General features: G+C 46.6%; 1 protein-coding gene across 1 annotated transcript; it reads right to left on the bottom strand.

Moving 5' to 3' along the window:
- Positions 1 to 4,774: 4,774 nt before the first annotated feature.
- KDELR2 (KDEL endoplasmic reticulum protein retention receptor 2) lies at positions 4,775 to 20,780 on the bottom strand. The gene is made up of 5 exons (XM_036423848.2): positions 20,552 to 20,780; positions 13,717 to 13,817; positions 8,362 to 8,520; positions 7,135 to 7,387; positions 4,775 to 5,853 (listed from the first exon to the last, which is right to left on the bottom strand). Exons 1-5 carry the CDS (start codon positions 20,640 to 20,642, stop codon positions 5,819 to 5,821), a joined length of 639 nt encoding a protein of 212 aa, XP_036279741.1. The 5' UTR covers positions 20,643 to 20,780; the 3' UTR covers positions 4,775 to 5,818.
- Positions 20,781 to 21,070: the final 290 nt, after the last annotated feature.

Raw genomic sequence — 21,070 nt, 5'->3', positions numbered from 1 at the left:
TTTGAAGAAGTGGCGTTAGAAGAAGTTTGTTTAAAAAAGTTTGGCTCTCCAAAGAAATTTCAGTCATTGTGCTGTTGGGATTTGGCTCTGTTGACGAATGAGTTTGCCGACCGCTGACCTGGCAGCCTGGGGCTGGGACGGGTGCTGGGGCCTAGCCTCCGGAACAGGCGTTGCTCAGTGCCTCCTGACCCGTCCCAGCACCTCCCCTCTTCTCCCTGGTCTGAGCCTGGGCTCACACCTCCATCCCCAGCCCCGCCCCGACTCACAGCGCCCGTCCTTCTGCCCTGCCTCCCCCCACAGTGACCTTGTCGCACCATCAGACCCAGCCCGTCCTCCGCTTGGATCTTGCAAGCCTTCACTTTGTATATTAAATGGGCTCCCTCCAACCTCCAACCTCCAGCCTTTCCCTAATAGTCACATATCACAAGTCTATAATAAGTGTTTATCCGTATACTCTCCCTCCATCACCCCACTACCTGCCTCCTAGTATTCGTCGGAAACTCGGTCTCCCTGAGGGCTCCTTACATAGTTTCCTCTGCCCCGCATGCTCCTCCCTCAGGCATTTCCCTGTCACTCCCTTCATTCAGGCTTCAGCTCGGGTGTCACTGCCTCCAACAAGCCTCCCCGCCACCTTATCTAAAACAGCTCACCCGCCGGTTCCCATTCCCCTCCCACACTCAAGCTTTCTACACCGCACTTGACCACTCCCTGTCCTTCATGCTCATTACCTCTCCTCCCGCCCTCACACAGACTCCCTGTCCATCTCGGTTCACACATTAAACATTCCATCAATGAATGAACAGACTTACTAAAGCTTTCTGAGTTCTTCTAAAGGGCATCATTTCAGGGCTAAAAATATTGGAATTGTACTGATGGTTGTCAAAATGATACAGAGACTTGTAAATAGGGAAATGAGGTTTTTATAGAAAAAAGCCATTCATCCTTTCACAAAATTAGTATTTACTGGGCACTTGATTAAACAACGAGAGGTCAGGGAAGGTACCCCTGAAGGAGATATTGAAATGAGATCTGAAGGAAAAGTAGGAATTAAGGTGAGAGGGTGATTCAGAAGTTAGAAGGTTACACCTGTGATCACACATATTCTTAAATGTAATTGTCCCCTTTTGAAAACAGGATTTGTGAGGCTTAGCCATAATGCTTCTACATAAACTTTTGTTAGTAAAGGTATATGTGAAAAGCATATTAGTCCCTTATTTTAAACACAGGTTTTTTAAATTTTCTGCTATTAAAACCAGATATTTTAGTCCTCGCCGGTTTGGCTCAGTGGATGGAGCAGCAGCCTGGTGACTGAAGGGTCCCTGGTTCAGTTCAGTCAAGGGCATGTATCTGGGTTATGGGCTCATTCCCCAGTAGGGAGCATGGAGGAGGCAGCCAATCAATGATTCTCTCTCATCATTGATGTTTCTGTTTCTCTGAAATAAATTTTAAAAATATATTTTAAAGTAAACTTGTTAAAAAAAAAAAAAAAGATTTTAAAAATAACTTTATTTCCGAAACGGAACTCCACAGCAAAGCACAGCTCTTGAAAGGGTGACTGTCCTTTTTTTTTTACATAATGAAAATGTTCAAATACAGAGATAAGGGATATCTAAGGCCCAGCACCCCAATTTAGTGAGGGGTAGCATCCTGCCATGTTTGCTCCATCTTGAATTTTGGGAGAGAGAAACCTTTGGTATCCTCTGCTGCTGTTTCAGAATAATTTCACCATTTAATTGCAAACTATTTTTCAGAGATTTTTGTTGTTGTTAAATCCTCACCTGAGGATATTTTTTCCATTGTTTCCTAGAGAGTGGGAGGGGGAACATGGATGTGAAGTGAGAAAGACACATCAACTGCCTGCCTGCCGCATGCACCAGGCAGGGACCCTGCAATCCAGGTATGTGTCCTTGACCAGGAGTCAAATCTGAGACCCCTTGGTTCATGGGCTGACACTCTAATCACTGAGCAAAACTGGTCAGGGCTGTTCAGAGACTTTCTTGGCATTTCATCTCATCTTCATATTAAGTTGGAGAAACTGATTTTTACTCACTTTCCCAAATCACTGGGTTCATCTCCTACTCTATTTCTCCCTTTAGGACTTGATTTTTTTTAAGTTTCTATCCTGAGTAAAATGAATAATATCCTTGCAGTTAAGGTTTGCTGCTGCTGTTAGCCGGGGGTGTTCAGTTTTAGCCAGACGAGCTTTCTTTGGATCGTTGCTTCTAAGCAATTCTTTACAGTCCCAAGATCTTCAGATATCAGAACTTGAAAGTCACAGTTTTTAGTTTCAGGGCACACCAGTTTCCCTGCTACTGCTATGGAACCATTTATTGTCTTAGAAACCTCTTGAGTAAATAGGTTTTGTATTTTCATTGTTTTGGTAATGGAGTCAAATGTCATGAAGTGTTTGCCTACAGACCTTGCCTTTTGTACAGCTGGGTGTGGCTCAGCTGTTGGAATGTCCACCCAGGAATAGTCACTGGTGTAGCTCTAACTGGTTTGGCTCAGTGGATAGACTATCAGCCTGCCAACTCAAGGGTCCCAGGTTCCATCCCAGTCAAGGGCATGTACCCTGGTTGCGGGCACATCACCAGTAGGGGGTGTGCAGGCGGCAGCCAATGATGATTCTCTCTCATCATTGATGTTTCTATCTCTTCCTCTGCCTTCTTCTCTAAAATCAACAAAAAAAAATTTTTTTTTTTAAAAAGGACCTCACCCTTTAAGTGCCCAAAGTGAAACTAGAAGTAGAGATCTCAAGTATAGTATTGTAAGAAATAATGCCCTTAATAGTGCTTTATGATTTCGATTTACTTCTAAATTGAATAGGTAGGACACACCCTCAGCACCTGTGAAGCCCCTATGTCGAGTGCGGGGAAGCGGTGGTACATACTGGGAGGAACACAGGATCCCTGGAAATTCTACCTTCAGCTAGAGAGGGCGAGGCACAGAAACCCCCCGGCATTTTCACAGACCGCCCGGGATGGGGAGTTTGGGAAAGCACCGGGAGTCACGTCTATTAGATGCCTCTCTCCCTCAGGGCAGAGCTGACCAAGGCCAGCAAACGGGCCGGAGGGACTCCTGACCAAACGATACCACCAGCTTTTGAGGCAACTGCTCCCAGCTCAGCACAAAGGGTGGGCAAGGGGGCGCCTTGATGGCAAGCACCTACAGTGCTCCAAGCTGAGTCCTGAGCTCCCACATGGACTGATACTTCACCGACACGGGAGGCATCTAACCGACCGGGGGCGAGGCTCATGTGCAACCCAGCCGAGTGTGGGGAGCCAGGGTTCATCACACAGGCCGCTGAGCTTGTGCTGCTCCTCCTCAGGCTCCCCGCTGGCCACTGCTATCGAAAGGAAGTCAACAGGGACCTTCCCAGGAAGCTGCCCCGCCAGTGGCTCCTTTGCAAGGCCTTCCACCTGTCTCTCTACCTTCTCTGTTTTTTTTAAAAAAAAATATTTTATTGATTTTGTACAGAGAGGAAGAGAGAGAGATAGAGTTAGAAACATCGATGAGAGAGAGTCATCAATAAGCTGCCTCTTGCACACCCCCTACTGGGGATATGCCCGCAACCAAGGTACATGCCCTTGACCGGAATCAAACCCGGGACCCTTCAGTCCCCAAGCCGAGGATCTATCCATTGAGCCAAACCGGTTTCGGCTCTACCTTCTCTTTTGAGTCTTGACGGACTGAAAAGGAGCAGGAAATGCCATTCCAAGTCGGACTGAACTGGGCAGGGAACGGACAGGTCTTTGTAAGCAGCCAATGGCCAGCAGCTTTTCAGAGTTGTCACCTACTGGGCAATGTGTTTCCTGTGTGCTCACAGTTTTACAAGAACACAAACAAAATAAAACAGCACCATAAAAAAGATTAGTTACCTGCCAGCCTTTATTCAGGAAGTGAGTTACTCTGAAACAGTGCTGCAAAAGGCGAGGCAGCCCAGGCCTTGTTCTGCCATGTGCCGGGCACTGCCCGGGCCCTGCCCTCCCGGGGGCAGCCTGTTTATTAAGGTGTCTTTCCGGTTGGGCACAACATGGCGATCCATCTCAGCCGGTTTTATTTTTACTTGGGCAGTGGCCAGAGAACACAGGAACTTCATCAGTCAGGCGGCATGCTGGGGTCCTAGGCCAAGGTCGGGTGCTGTGCTGTCCGTGGTCGAGCCTGCTGGGGTCTGGGTTACATGCACGGAAGCCTTCGAGATCCCCCGCCCGTCCCCAGTCGGGCAGCAAGCAGTCTGCTCCTCTAGTGACAGGATTTCCTCCCCTTCCTCCAGAATCTTCCACGGAGGATGAAAACAGACACTAAACCAGACAAGGATGCTGGAAAGAGATACTGATACACAAAAGCAAAACCAAGAGGCAAGGAGAGAAGCGAACTGAGAGGTAAAGACGGGAGGGTAAGCCATGCAGTCACAGCCACCGGAGAAAGCTGCTGAGATCCGGATAAAGACAAACCCACTCAGCTTCCTTCCTCCACGAGGAACTACGTATAACGCAGCAAGCCTACGTCCCTCTTGTATTAAGTGCTGTTAGTGTCAATACTTTAACGGTTACGGTGCATTCATATGCTTTTGCATAAGTCATAAGTCAAATCTAATGGCAAAATCAGGATGAAAAATTCCAACTTTTCCACAAACTGCAGAAAGTTCCAGATTAAGTGGACAACAAACGTTTGCAGCCCTGTATAGAGCTTTGGTTGCCAAATGAACAATAAACAAAAAAGTAATCCTGACACAGGATGTTCCAAAAGACTAATTCATGAAAGAGACAATTTATTCTATGTTTAATAAAATGTTTATTAAGGTGGTAACACAAGATAAATCATGCAAGAGCTCAGTAAAAACAAAAAAGTAAGAATATAAGGAATGGTAATTGGTGCTGCCAATTTAAAAATGTCAATCATTTTACTACCCGAAGTGATTGGGAAAAGTGTTGGAATCTGAGCATGGACATGGTTGTAGCAATCTTGCAGAATGTAAACTAAAGTGATAGGTGACTCCTTGCGTTCTAGTCCTCAGAGGAGTCAAGTCATAGATCCAAAACCTTCATCGTGTCCCTCGCATCCTGCACTCACATGGCAGCCCACAACCCCTGCCCACCGAGTCCTTCGACACCCGTGGGACAGTCCCAAATGGACACCTCTGAGCAGGGGAGGGGAGCAGGCACCTTTGGTGACTCTCAAATGAGACTCGGTCCACATTCAGAATCTTAACCTCTGTGGTGGTGAGAACCACAGACTTGCATGTCATCCTTACCAGCCTTAAATGTAGTGTGCTGTCCAAGGGAGGGTTTCGTATCCGGTGGAAGAAATTGGGACAGATACACCAAATTGAACATAGCATCTCAGATTTCAAACAAATTTGTCTCATCTTTTGGCAAAAAATAAATATAGTGGAATGCAAGTTTGATAGATGGAAGAATATATAATCTACCAACTGTCAAGGAGTATGATTTCATCGTAGACACAAAGAATCAAAAGTTTCAAAGAATTTTAAAAAAAAAGAAGTTTGCACTATTTCTCACAAAATCTTCACTTTTGGAACTACCCCAATAGAAGCTACACACTGAATTTATTAATACAGCATTAAGTTTCTTTGTGTAAAAAAATCTTTGTACATAGTAATAAAAAAAGATAAGGCAAGATGCATTAAACAGAAACCTCCTGGTTCTTTTCCTCTGGTTCTTTCAGAGCCACTGATGACGATCTGCAACAAAAGAGTGAAGTTTCTGCTTTTCCGTATGAGCATCTGTGCCTTTGCTGCGGTAGGAATTCTGTCCGAGCACCCTGAAGGACAGAGGCTGGTGGTGGTCTTTGGCACTTACGCTGGCAGACTGAGCTTCTTTCCCTTGAGTACTAGAATTTGAGAGAGGAAAACAAAAGATTACTGACAGTGACATGCTCGCGGTTTCCTTCCTCCCATTCCCAGAGGCCAAGATCAGGTTCAAGGAAATAAGCTTTTGGCAACCAAGTCATTGGATTTTGGTGTCAACAAACAAGAGGCCGCTCAACTATGAAAATGTCACACACACATATGCTGGGGTTTTCATGTACTGGATGTTATGGCAATTATAGTTAAGAAAATATGAACTTAACTGAAATTGTTGCTACATTCACAGCAGTTGTTATCATGACTTTCTTCCCTAATCAACATATATTAAAAAGTAACTATCACTATGCCTATAAAATTTGGACCTTACGAAAGGGATACGACCCTAGCCGGTGTGGTTCAGTGGTTGAAGTCAACCCATGAAACAGGAGCTCTCGGTTTGATCCCTCATCAAAGCACATGCCAGGGTTTCAGACCCAATTCCCAGTAGGGAGGGTGCGTGCCAGAGGTAGCCAATTGATGGTTCTCTCATTGATGTTTCTCTCTTTCTCCTCTTCCCTTCTCTAAAATCAATAAAAGCATATTTAACAAAAAAGGGGGGATAAGATATGTATGCCCTGGTACCAGCAATAACACCACCATTGGGAATTTACTGTATAGCAACAGTTCTTAGCCTGGGGTCTACCGCTGGGTTCAGGGTCTCCTGAACCCCCTAAAACTATATGCATAAATACGCATATGCATTTTTTTCCCTGATCAAGGACCATAGTTTTCACCTGAGTTTTGTGAAGTTCACATTCCTACATTCACATAAATGCAAAAATGTAAATATACAAGGATGCTGACTTAAGCACTAGATTTTAATAGCAAAATAGCAGTGGTAGTGTGACTATCCATGAACAGGCTAAGGAAATTATGGTAATACACATAATGTTGAAAATCACATATATTCTATTTACTGACATGAACAACTGTGAGTGGGAAAAGGCAGATTAGGTTAGTTAACCATGTATCTGAGAGATCTGGAATTCCATTTACTAAAACAGTAATAAGGATTTCTGAGTGGCAGGATTTCAGGTGGCTGTTTTCAGAATTATTAGTTCTGACTGAATTTCTGACAATGAAAATGTGCCATTGTAAAAAAATACAGCTACAGCCAAAAGAAGAAAGACTCAACACCAGATCCAGAACTGAACTTCACAGCCCATTACATGCTCTTCTGCAGCCGGTTCTGATTCATAAAGCTAGAGCCAGAGCAGAAGCGCGCGGCTAGGGAGCCTGAGGGACAGGCAGGGCACAGCGCGTACCTTTCGTGATGTACAAGTAGAAGAAGTCGCAGTAGAGGATGGTCTGGACAACGCCAGCCACCACAGCGATGAGGTCAAAGAAGCCCTCGAAGTAGAAGCGCCAGATCCAGTTGACGAGATACAGCGCCCGGTAGAGGCCCAGGAAGAACAGGTAGTGGGTGGTGATGGTCTCCGCCTCCCCGGTCTTGCTGATCATGAAGAGCTGCGGGAGGATGGCCACGGATTCCAGGTAGATGGAGAAGGTCCACAGAATCTGTAAGGCAAACAGAGGATCCTTCAGCACCCAGCGCCCGCCAGGATCACAGGAAACGCTGGTTTGACTGTGGAAGAGGGCAGCAAGCGGGGAGTCCGTGCCTGAGCCCAGGACAGGGCAGCTGAGCAATTTCCTAAGTCACGGACACGCCCAGTAACAAGCTGGGTCACCTTGGACACCTCTACCTCTATGAAGGTTATTACCTCGTCTCTCCAGCATCGCATCCTTCCCTGTACACATCTCCGCGAATCTACACAGAGGCTGTTTCTCCTGGATAAACTCGTCCCAGTCTGATTCTAGGGTCCCGAGGCAACCCTGCTTCCTGCCAGGGTGGACCACACTGCCACCCAAGCCCCCTCCACCTCCTCTGCCAGTGTTCCTCCCAGCTGGCCTCCTCTCCAGACTCCAAATAGTCTATTCTTACTCTTCAGGCTCTTTTGGTGGGGTTAAACCAAAGGAGGGAAGAAATCAGAACTGTTATTATGCAAACTCTGCCCAACATGGTACTTTATTCACGCCTACGGCAGGACTTGGGAGCAGTCCTTGGAGTGTTTCACAAGCGCAGGCCTGCAGCACCGATCAAGAACCAAGAGCAGCGCAGTAACTGACCCCCAGGTGCTGAGGGGGTCATGACCCCCAGGTGCTGAGGGAAGGACTGGGCACTGAGGGGCCGCCACAGCCTCACAGTGCCAGGGCACCATGCAAACAGCATCGCTGTGTACATTAGGGAAAACAGAGCTGGCTAGAGTGGGGAGAAGATCCTGTTCAGTGAACATGCAGACGGACAGAGTGTTTGGTACCTCAAAAACCAACTACCTGGGGTTAACTTCTGCCCACCATTTATGTATACCCAAGAGTTTCTGTTGTACCAGAAGCTTGCCAACTGAAAAAGCACACCAGAACCCACACTGTCTACAAACAGGTCCTTTTCCCTAGGGGACCAGACCTGTCCACTAAATAACCTCTTCACTGACCTCAAGAGGAGAGAAATCATGATTGACTAGAAACGAGAGTCCTCCCACAGGGACCACCAGAAACTCCACTCGGAAGGTATCATGGTTTCCGTCGTAAGTAGCCTTAAACTTCATGTAGATCAGGTACACTGTGGCGTAGGAGCAGGCAATGTAGATAAGCTAAAGCAAAAGAAAAACACCAGGTCATCAATGCTTCCAACTCCCTTGGTTGTCTACATCATTCATATTCACACACACACACACACAGACACACACAAGAGGCCTGGTGCACAAAATTCGTCCATGGGGGGCCCTCCTGCACCCTCAGGGGATGGCAGACAGACATCCCTCTCGCAATCCGGGAGGCTGCACGCACCTGTGACCATATTTTTCATGCAGGTGAAAGGCATCGTGCTGTTGTATGGGCAGCTACACTTTTTCACCCTGATTTTAAAAAGTAGTGCAAAACATGATCCTTCTGAGGCAGTAGTACCATTTTCCCTCTTATGGTAAAAAAAACTGAAGCAGAGAGAAGTTAAGTAATGGGCTTTGTCACACAGGTATGTGTCAGAATCAGGACTGACCACAAAATGTGCAAGCAGAGTCCATGCATATCATCACTGCATCATCCTGTTTTTTCAGTTAAGAGTCGCTTTGCCAGGTTTTAACTTTAAATCTAAGAAACTGTGCCCAATATATAGAGTAGGGTCCGGAGGCCTGGTCAGAGATCAGAGCCAGTCTGCGGGGTGACTGGCTCTCTGGTAAGCGGGACAATCGGGGCCCCTCCTGGCACCTGCCGTGGCTTGTGGCCTGGCACTGCCTGCTCACTAGCCTCGCCCCTCCTCCCCTACCTCATTGCCACTGGTCACCTCCCACTGTACATCTGCCCCCTGGTGGTCAGTGTGCATCCCAGTTGTTCCACCAATTGTTCAGCCGTTTGGTTTTATTATATAGAATTATTTTAATTTAAATTTGTAAATATAGCCTGGCCAGTGTGGCTCAGTTGGTTGAGCACGGTCCCATTCACCAAGAGGCCGCAGATTCAATTCCTATCAGGGCACATGCCTGGTTTGCTGGTTCAATGAATCTCCCTGATCGATATTTCTCTCCCTCCTTCTCCCTTTCTCTCTCAATCAATAAAAACGTATTTTAAAAAAATTTAAGTATAATAAAATTCACTTTTTGGGGGAGTATACAGTTCTATGAGTCATATAACCACCGCCACAATCAAAAAACAGATCAGTACTGTCACCCCACAAAATTCCCTCAGTGGGTAAGCCTTCCCCTGAGGCCTGACCTCTGGCAATCTCAGATCTATTCTTGGTCTCTGTAGTTTTGACTTTTCTAGAATGCGCAAAAATGGAATCATACAATATGCTGACTTTAAGACCAGCTTCTTTTAATTAGCACTATGCATCTGGTATATTAATAAAACAAGTGACTCTTTCCTGCTGTTAAACAGCAGCAGCAGCCCACTGTGCGTGTTACCAGTCTGTTCCCCATGCACCAGTTAAGGACAGGTGGGCTGTTTCCGGCTTGGGGGATAAAAGCTGCTATAAACTTTTGTGTACAGGCTTTTGTGTGACTTTTCATTTCTCTTGGGTAAATATCTAGGAATGTGATTGCTGGATCATATCTCAACACACATTGCGGACCAGTGGTTTTACTGCTAGCTTTACCCAGTGGTCAGATAAGTTTCAATTGAACGAGTTCAAAAAATGTTTTACATAAATGTTAAAGGCACGCTTTAAAATTAAATACCCATTGCATTTTGAAGTTATTTATTACATGTTCTTACAAGCTAATAACTTTTTAAAGCCTTCTTGTGATTGGCCACCAGCCTTAGAAAACACGACAATTCTCATGATCCATCCGCAATGTGTTAAGTATAACTATAAAGAACTGCCAAAGAATGTATTTTTAAATCCCATTTTGAACTATTAGAATGTAGCTTAAGAAAAAAAAAGGAAGGCAAAGTTCAACGCAGTTCAAAACCAATGTACTTTCTTTCAGCTTCATAATATTTTTTTTTAATATATTTTATTGATTTTTATACAGAGGGGAAGGGAGAGAGATAGAGAGTTAGAAACATCGATGAGAGAGAGTCATTGATCAGCTGCCTCTTGCACACCCCGTACTGGGGATATGCCCACAACCAAGGTACATGCCCTTGACCGGAATCGAACCCGGGACCCTTCAGTCCCCAAGCCGACGCTCTATCCACTGAGCCAAACCGGTCCCGGCCATAATATTTCTTAATACTGCTTTTTAAAGATAAGTTAATGTAACTAATTTTAAACTTTATAAAATGGTGGTTTTTACTTAAATTATATTCCTTTAACATGGAACTTCAGATTGTTGCTATGAAACTTTGGTAACATAACAAAACCAAAAGCAAAAGCAAATGTAGGCAGTAAAACACTGCTGACTATGCCCTGACCAGTCTGGCCCGGTGGATGGAGCATCAGCCTTCGGACTGAAAGGTCCCAGGTTCGACTCCGGTCAAGGGCATGTACTTTGGTTGCAGACACATACCCAGAGGGGGGTGTGCAGGGGGCAGCTGATCTATGTTTCTCTCTCATCAATGTTTCTAACTCTCTATTCCTCTCCCTTCCTCTCTGTAAAAAAATTAGTAAAATATATTTTTAAAAAAACAAAAAACAAAACTGCTTCAGCTGCATCACTCAAGGTTTGTAATTATGTAATACTAGGCCTGGTGCACGAAATTTGTGCAAGAGTAGGCCTTCCTCCCCCTCTGACACCCAAGACCAGGCTTTTCTCAGAGTTCCGGCTTCATCCGGAAGGTCGTCCAGAATGACGTCTGGTCTAATTAGCATATTATGATTTTATTATTATAGATGTTCCTGCATTCATCCAATCCAAAAGAAAAATCTGACATTCCTAAATGACACGAATTTTCAGACAGCAGAATTTAGGATCAGGAACCAAACAGCAGGGCTAGCCTGTGGGTAAAGAAAACGTGGATACCAGCGGCACTGCCAGTGCTACTCCTTAGGAAGAGCACCTTGCACAGCTTAATTATGACACAGTTGGGCAAATGACATAACAGGACAATGAAAGCCATCATCAAGCCCTTTGGTTTTGCTTCAAAACAAAGACACTAAACTGTCCCTGGCACCTTGTATTTGCAAATAGTAAAGTATTAAAATTGTTGATCATACCCATCCAAACAAAAAAGAACTACCAAAAAAAAAAATCAAGATTAATCTTATTATAAGCATAGCCAATGGACGCAAAACTGGGGGGGGGGGGGCGCATGAAAGGGAGGAGGGAAGGACAATGGTAAGGTATGTACACATATAATAAAAAAATGAAAGAAAGATTTGCTGGAGTTCTCTCCACACACAAAATCAATGTGCAGAGTCCCTGCTAACAGAACGTCTGGCCGAGGAACACGGTTGCCAGGGTGCCCGCCCAGCATCCAGGCTATGGCCTGACCAGATTATGTCCATAAGGCTTAGCAGCCTCTGGTGAGAGCAGCCCCTTCTCTCTACTCAGTGCTTTGGCACTTGAAGTAAAAAGCTATGAGCATATAAAACTCGACTTATACTTCTCTGATTCTTAGGCTGTGCTTGGAAACTAGAGCCAAGCAGGATTCTTCTGAAGGCTAGGTATCCTGAGGGGGAGGGGGAGTGTTCTTGCTCACACACTTCCAATTTTAACTTGTCCTGCAGTTGTAACTTGCATGGACAAGCAGGGATACAGGCATTTGGAAGTAAGCCAACTTCCCAATGACTAAGCTGTCATCACTTAGAAATGAAGAATGGAATGACTACAGGCAGCTCAAATTTGCTTTTTAGTAAAGATGACACTCAAATATTGCTCTGTCTACTCTGACCTGTGCTTATTAAAATGCTTTTGAACACAAAGTGTTGTGGAATTGTTTCAAATAAAACACCAAGTCCTAGCCAGCTCAGGTGACAGAGCCTCAGCCTGAGGACTGAAGGGTCCCAGGTTCCATTCTGGTCAGGGGCATGTTCCTCAGTTGCAGGCTCAATCGCTGGCCCTGATCAGGGCTTGTGTGGAGGCAACCAATCAATGTGTCTCTCTCACATCCATGTTTCTCTGTGTCTCTCCCCTTCCCTTCCATTCTCTCTAAAAATCCATGGAAAAATATCCTCAAGTGAGGATTAACAAAAATAATTTTTAAAAACCCAAAACATAAATACCACATCAATAAGCGTCAGTTAAACATTATTTTCTTGGCTGTGCAAATAATCAAGTATCTACAACATTGCCTGGCACACTCTCACTAAGCACCTGAATGAATGAATGAATGAATGAATGAATGAATGAAATCAGACTCCTTTTCACATCCTGAGAGCCCCCTACTTTTCCTCCATAGTACCCATTACAAACCACAGCCATTCATTCAGAACTGGGAAGAGCACCGTTGCCCATGAGGTCTGAAGGGCTGGCAACAGCTGGTCTCCACTCCCCACCAGATCTTGACTTCTGCTTGCTTCCCGCCCTGTCCTGGTGCCAGGGAAATGCCGCCCCCATCATCTCCCCCCCGCCGTGCCCCATGGGCACTCTGCTTCTCCTAGTGTGGAGTGGGAGCCCCCAGTGCTGCACAGGGTGTTAAGTATATGCAAATGTTTTGTATTTAATAGTCATACATTTGTTTAATGTGAATTGGGGAAAATATACGGACACTAAAGGTAACACTGATACTAATGTTGAGGATAAATTAAAAGGTTTAAATACATATTTAGTAAATTTTGGCAAAAATAATAAAGATGGCACACAGAGCAGAAGTTGATGAAACATGGACTTAGTGGGGAAATAAAAGGGTAAAGGCCTAAGGCAGTCCCTCAGCAGCAAAAGAAGGCTCTGCAGCAGGAGCCGGGCTTTCACTCCCGCTCCTGCACCCATTGCTGGTTTGCCAGGAGTCTCATTTCCTGCTGCTCAAAAACATACAAGTTTCCCTCTTTCTCTCCCTCTCCTTTTGCTTTCCAGAGTAATTTATAGATTTTTAGAGAGAGGGGAAAGGAGAGGGGGAGAGAAACACTGATGTACGAGCACATCTTCAATCAGCTGCCTCTTGCACACCCCCTACCAGGATGGAGCCTACAACCCAGGCATGTGCCCTTGACCAGGAATCGAACTGGCAACATCTTGGAGATGATGCCCAACCAACAGAGCCAACTGGCCAGGGCTTAACCCTCTTTCTTATAGGATTATCAAGAGCATTAGAAATTTGTCATACTCAAGGAACTTAAGATTTAAAAATTTCTAAGTACAAAACATTTAATTAAATAGATACTGCTCTGAAATGGGGGAAAAATGCTCAATAATGTTTCCATAGATCTGTGAATTATGGATGAAATACATTCCACTGGAGGCCATACCCACCTTCATAGATGTATTATATAATGAAATGAATGAAGTAAAAAGATCCAGGTATCGAGTTGTGAAGACCAGTGCAAAGAGAAGCTGGCTTTTTCCGGAAATACCTAAGAAATAAAAGGGAAGTGTTAGAAACGCGCGAAGAGCATTCACTCGTGTAGCTAACACTGTGCAGCAAGCAGATCTGGAGAATGGGACACCAGGGCCAAAGGCTACCGTCTGGGATGCCTCTGAATAAGTGAGTTTTCGTTTTCCTTTCCCTTCACGTTCTAGAACATGCTCCTCTGGGGAGGTTCTTGTATGATGGGGCCAGAGCCAATATACCAGGTTGCACATTGTCCAGATGAACATTTATTTCTCAAACATGTCCCGTTAGTCTGCTGTTCTTTACTGTGGTAGCTCATCTGTCACCTCTAGCACCTGTCTTTCCATTAGGAAACAGCACCTCCTGTGACAAATCCTCCAAGGATGGAGCTGGACTCTCTGGTCGAGGCAACGAGGAACACTGCTTCAGGTCAGAGTCTGAGCCAAGGCCACTTCTTTTGTGAGAGCAGCACTGACTTAGACACATTACAATGTTTTAAAATTCCATCTCTTAGATTCATCATACAATCAACCTCACGCTCACACAGCCAGTCTTCAAAAGCAGCAGTCTTTTTTTTTAACCCCTTGAAACTGTTTCCACATCCAGAGTGCTGCTGTGGTACAACTGGAGTCAGCTGGAAGTCCAGGTCACACCCAGCATGCACTGGGCTTTGACATTTGGCCAAATATTTGTGAAAAGGACCTGCACTAAAGTCTCCAGTTGGAGACTGAGTGACTTCATTAAGGAAACAGAACCCATCCCCCTCATCAACACTGCAAATCTCACACCATTAGACTCCCGTAAGCATGTGCAGGTCTGTTACTGCACGCAAACTAGCAATACACCTACAGAATGTAAGATCCTTGCCCAAGAACATGTTTATTGATTTTAGAGACAGAGGAAGAAAGAGAGAGAAACATTAATTGGTTGCCTCCTGCATGTGTTCCAACCGGGACTGAACCTGCAGCCTCGATATGTGTCCTGACAGGGAGTCATACCACAACCCCAACTAACCGAGCCACCTCTCCAGGGCAAAATCACATTTAAAAAATAGTGTTTTACAGAACAATTTTGCAGCTTGTTGAAATTAAATGCCTGGATCTGAGGATGTTACTTCCTATGTTTGAATAACTGCAGTTCTAGCCTATTCACAAAAACACCTAAGGAGAAATGACTCCAGACCCATCAATAGTAACCAACCTCAAGGCTAGGAGTGGAGCTACAGTCGGTAAGACTGCTCTTTTTAGCTTTTCTCCCCAGAATGAGAAACTTTATTTTCCTACTGAAGTCCAATGTTCCACAGAAGAGGAGAGCTGACACAGAATGAGAGAAGACACAATGGGAAGGGGGAGCTCAGGGTCTCTGTGATTCACATTTGCTGTTTGCTGGAGCCTTAGAAGATAAATGTTAGTGAATTTCCTATATGGCTCACTCCAATATTTTAAATTAAAAACAATTGGAGGATACATATGGGCAAATTTTGCTGCAAATGGTTTATTCTAATGAAACTTTGAAAGCCATTCAGACTTGAAATTTTGTCCTCCAGTTTCAACAATCCTATACTGAAGACCAGGGACTATCATGCTGCTTTTTCCACTCCCCCTTGCAACCCAACTTACCATCACTCCCTCTGGAAGGCAACTTTGAAGACCCATCCTCAGTGCTGTTTATTGCACAGTGGGAGCTGCTCACGCCAGCTGCTCCCCCAGGTCCTATTCCAGGACTTATAAAACACCTGTCTCCCCTCTCCCCCAGCCCCTCTAGACACGGAGATCTTCAGAGGCCCAGGTGCGCCTATTCCATTTGGTGTTATTTGTGTTGAGCACTAAGCCTGACACACAGCAGGCTAAGGAAATATTTGCTAAATCAATGAACAAATGGACAAAAGAAAATGAAATTCATTTTATTTTCATGTCATGGGGTGAGTTTTCATTTTGTGATACTTCCAAAGCGTTTCTAAGTCATACTGTGTCTCTGTGACTGGAAGAGGGCAATATGCTCTGGGCTCTGCCCTAAGTTACTGCCGCCCAGAGGGCGGGAGAGCCCTGAGCAGCGCACAGGCAGTGGACAGGGACGGGCAGCGTGTGGCCTGGGGCTTGGCCCGCTGTGCAGAATCCAAGCAGGAAGTGCTTTTGTGGAATTTGAGGACACTCACACAGTTCTCCTTTATTCTTTCTGGCCTGGGATCCGATTAGGAAGTAGCAGCTTTGTACTTATTAGGTACAATAATACCTTTATAATTACATAAAGTTTACTCACACACATTACAGTTTTTGTTGTTCAGATTCCCTAGAATTGCTGGGATAAAATATATGCAACTTGAAGTGTGGACGCTGCCAAACTTCCCCAGACAGGCTGTGCCACCTTACCCATTCACTAACACCAGGTGAGAGTACCCTTTATTTCACACCCGCCTGCCTTTCCCTCCTGTGAACTGCCAACTCTGTCCATTTTTTCTAGCAGTTTTTTTAATCTTATTGTAGGAGTATCTTATGGGTTTTAACCCTGTCACTTAGATATCTTGCAGATTATTTCTCTCCATTCATTGTCTTTTCACTTTGATATATTCTGAATAAGTTCATTTGGGGAGACGTATGTTCTTGCTTCCTCACCAGTCTGCTTGGTTCCACCCAGAACTAGGGTTTGAACGTACATTCAGCTCATCTTCTATGTCCATCAGCAAAGTCCTATACCTTTCTTCATAGAGCTTTTACACACTGCTTGTTGGGAAGTCAGGGGCCCTTCCCGAATCCTTCCTGCAACTTCACATTCACAGGACTGACTGCTTATATGGCTTAACACCCTATATTTTTATTTTTAAATATATATGTACACACACACACACACACACACACACACACATATATATATATATATATATATATATATATATATATATATTTCAACTAACTTGCAGCTTTCTTGAGAGCAGAAACTTTGACAGCTGCTGAGTTGTGCCCCGGGAGCCTTGCACGTAGTGGGTGGTCAATAAACATTTAAGAGCAATGAATACTCACGAGACTGGCTGGGATGTGATGCAAAAGCTTCTTGAAGTTCTCAATGACAACAACAGAAGATGAGGTATTTAATCTACTTCAAAACTAAACTGAGATTGAGAAACGCAGGGACCCAGTACATGCCTGGCATGCCTGGTAGGATGAAAAGTCTACGGCCTATATGACAACAATCTAAGCCGTAGGTGGAGGAGGAAAGGGAGAGCCGAGGGGAGGATGGTTGGGGCACCTGGGTCTCAGAAGATTCCACTAATAACGGAAGTAAAACAGACACAGCACTATGAATAACTGTCAGCCTACAGGAAAATGTAGCTACAAACCCAGACTTGTTCTCTGGAGGCTACGGTCAGTGTTTAGGAAAAGGACAACCTGAGCAAACTGTGGATCCAGTTGCAGCAACTGTTCAGGAATCTGAGAAACTCACATTTCCTGTGGGCATCCCTCTGTAATGACAATGGCAGACAAGACAAGGACAATGCCAATTCAAACAGAGCTAACCAAGATCGTCCTCTGCCCCCACTTTATTTATTTATTTATTTATTTTTATAATATATTTTTTATTGATTTTACACAGAGAGGAATTGAGAGGGATAGCGAGTTAGAAATGTCGATGAGAGAGAAACATCGACTAGCTGCCTCTTGCCCACCCCCGACTGGGGATGTGCCCGCAACCAATGTACATGCCCTTGACCGGAATCGAACCCGGGACCTTTCATTCTGCAGGCTGACGCTCTATCCACTGAGCCAAACCGGTTTCAGCCTCTGCCCCCACTTTAAAACAGGTCCTTTAAGCAGCTGTTCTCAAATTAGATTGCCGGGAAAACAATCTCCAACTACCTTACTAGCCTGTCTCATCATTGCTGACCTCAGAGAAAAAATACCTCTGGTTCTGTAACTGCAGGCATGTTCAAAACAGGTGCCAAATTCCTAACGTGAGCCCAATACTACTATTTTCAAAGTCAGAAACACAACCTGGACGCACATGTCTCCTATTCCAGTTATTTGAGAAACTCATATCAAATTCTTACTCTTTCAAAAGCCTCTAAACAACTTTCATAATTTAGGATGGAAAAACCAAGCAGTTAGTCAAATTTAGCATTTAATTCTGAAGAAAATCCCTCATGATTTTGATTTTTAAAAGGTTAGGAAATCTCAAGTATAAGAACTAAAATGCTCCTAAGTCTGACAACGGAAATAGTTTAATAATGCCCTATAACTACAGGCCTAACTATCAGAATACTTGACAAACACACATGAATGGAATTCACCTATTTATCTCCCTAATTATTTTGGCTGAAATATTTTATATTTTCCTAAATGCTCCTAAATCTCTCAAATGAAAACAGTGAATATTAAATAACAAACAAAAGAGCAAACTCGTTTTTTTCTTTATTACTCAAGGTTCCCTTAAGAATTTTCTAGCCCTAGCCAGTTTGGCTCAGTGGATAGTGTCAGCCTTCGGACTGAAGGGTCCTGGGTTTGATTCTGATCAAGGGCCCATACCTTGGTTGCAGGCTCCTCCCCAGCCTGGGCCCTGGTCAGGGTGAATGTGAGAGGCAACCAATATGTCTTTTTCACATGATGTTTCTCTCTGTCTCTCCCCCTCCCTTCCTAAAAATCAATAAAAAAAAATCCTCCGGTGAGGATTAAAAAAGAATTTTCTATCTGAGGTTATCCAACATCTTAGTTTACATACATATTTAGGAGACATCATGCTTCAACTTCATGACTTGACAGAGGCAGGGATTCTGAGAAACAAGTGAAAGAAAACAAAGAGACTCATCCAAAATTTTTGGAGTAAAAATAAAGATTAAAAGTAACATTTCCTGAGTGTGTGTGGGAGGGGTGTGCAAAATGGGTGGTGTTCTAAAGGTATAAATTCCCAGTCATAAGATAAGTAAGTCCCAGAGTGTAATGTACGCACGGTGTCTACAGTTAACAATACTGTGTTGTATATTTGAAAGTTGCTAGGACAGAAGATCTTAAAAGTTCTCATCACAAGGAAAAAAACTGCAACTACCCGTGGATAGTTGTTAACTAAACTTACTGTGATAATTACTTTGCAAAATACACATATATCGAATCACTATGCTGTACACAAAAAACTAACACAATATGTCAATTATATCTCAGTAAAGCAAGAAAAATAATTTTCTGAGTGCAAAAATAAATGACCTAACCAACTGGTCTGGCATCAAACATTTACACTGAAATTACTTAGAACAAAATAAACAGTTATTTCAAAATCCTTAATTTCGAGTTACCGATTGCCTGTTTTAATCCTGGCTCTCCCACTAAGTGCCTCTCCTCCGCAGACTCAGTCCCTCCTCCTCGGAAGGTTATTTTAAGGACATCAGGGGATGAGCACCTGAGGCACTGAGCTCCCTGCCCCAGCACAGCAAGTGCTCAAGTGTCCGCTCCCAGCTCTTAACTTCGCTGCCATCGGAAATCACACAACCGAACCTCGAACCAAGCAGAAACCGAGGGATCGCCTCCAGGCCTGACACGCTGGGTTCAGCACACGGACTTTGTAACATCCATTCTGACTGCTCAAAGGTCTTCTTTGTTTTTGCTTACTTCCTGGCTCCGTACCAGGGAGAGAGGTGAGGCCCGAGGACAGCAGTCAAAGATGGGGAGTGACTTCAGACGTGGACGTTTTTAGGAATCACTCCGGGTAAACGGGATCTCTGCCGCCCAGGCCCCGTAGGCCTCCAGCTTGCACTGCCTCTGCAACAATTAAGTTCTAGGATCCATCAGAAGTCACTTCGCGGAGGCCGTGGCGCCAAAAGCAAGCCTGACAGCCCTTTAAAAAGCGGCCGTTCTGAAATGCTGAGGCTTGATATGATACAGTGCAGGAGTCCCCGGCGAGAAGGTCCGTTCGTCCGTCCGTCCGTCCGCCCGCCCGCCGCCAGCACTGCAGGAGACGTGCACCGGGGCGGGAGTCGCCAGCTCACTGGTGACGTGGAGCGAGGGATCACAGCGACCACAGAGCCAGGCGGTCCCTGCGGGCGCCGCGGCGGCCTAGACCCGTCATTAGATGGGGGCGCTCGGAGTTGGACAAACTAGTGACTAGTGACTGGTCCACGTCTCAAAGCAGCACGAATGGCCCCGGGAAATTCGATCGAGCCCTCCCCGCCCTCCCTCCCCGCGACGGGCGCGACCCCGGGCCGGGAGGTGCGGCGAAGCCCGCCGAACGCCGAGGCCAGGTCGGACCCGGCACCCCAACCCAGAGGCCGGTCCTCCCGGGGCCAGGGTGCGGGCGAGGTGCTCCCTCCACGCCGGCTGCCACGTCAGGCCGGGCCGCCCGCGGTCCCGCCCATCCTCCTCCCGCCCGCCCGTCCCGGGGACTCGCGGGGCCCCGCACCGCCGGACCCCCGCCCGGACCCCCGCCCGGACCCCCGGAGGCGCCTCCTGGAAGCCGGGGGCGAGGGCACGCCGGCCCCCCGCGCCACCAGCCAAACTTTCCGGGCAGAACAGGGACGCGCGCGGGCGGGGGGGCGCCTCCTCCGCCCCGACGGCTCAGGTTCAAGTTCGGGAGCGGACCGAGCGCGGAGCGGCGCCCGGCCCCGCGCCACCCGCCCCGCCGGGGCGCCCGCCGACCGAGGGGGTCGCAGGCCGCCGGGCCCGCCGCCCGCCGGGCCGGCCGAGGGGGCGTGTCCGGCCGGCGGCGGCCGAGGTCGGCGGGTCCTCCCGGGGAACCGGCCCCGCGCCCCAGCCTCCCGGGGCCTCGCCCGCCGCTCACCGGCGCAGGAGCGCGTCTTCCAGATCTTCAGCAGCAGGATGACGATGGCCGCCAGGTGGGACAGGTCCCCGGTCAGCCGGAAGATGTTCATGGCGGCGGCGGTCGGCGCGGCGCCCGGGGGCTCGGCGGCTCAGGCGGCGGCTCAGGCGGCGGCGGCCCCTGGGAGGAAGCGGCGAAGATGGCGAGAGCGGCGCGACGTGGCCGGGGACGTGGCCAAACTGCCGGCGCGCGCGCGGGGCAGCCTGGGAAAGCTCGTCCCGCCAGGCCCCGCCCCCGCCCCGGCCCTTAAAGGGGACGCTCCGGAACGCAGGCCGAGCGGGGAGCACAGGCTCCCCCGAGCTCGCGGCGGAGGATCCCGAGCTTCTCACCAACTCCCCCTTGCTGGGTTTCCGGCTTCTCCTGGGAGCCAACGATTTCCTTTAATTTTTGAAATGACACTCCCTGTGAGTGATTTCCCCCCCCTCCCTCTAACGGTAAGAGCTCTGCAGGCTTACTGTATGAGAAAGTGTAAGAGAAAAA

The sequence above is a fragment of the Pipistrellus kuhlii genome, unplaced genomic scaffold (genome assembly GCF_014108245.1).
Source record: "Pipistrellus kuhlii isolate mPipKuh1 unplaced genomic scaffold, mPipKuh1.p scaffold_m20_p_8, whole genome shotgun sequence".
In the NCBI taxonomy this organism is placed as follows: Eukaryota; Metazoa; Chordata; class Mammalia; order Chiroptera; family Vespertilionidae; genus Pipistrellus; species Pipistrellus kuhlii.
Note: the sequence above shows the minus strand (reverse complement) of the source record. Positions and strands in the feature narration are given on the sequence as shown.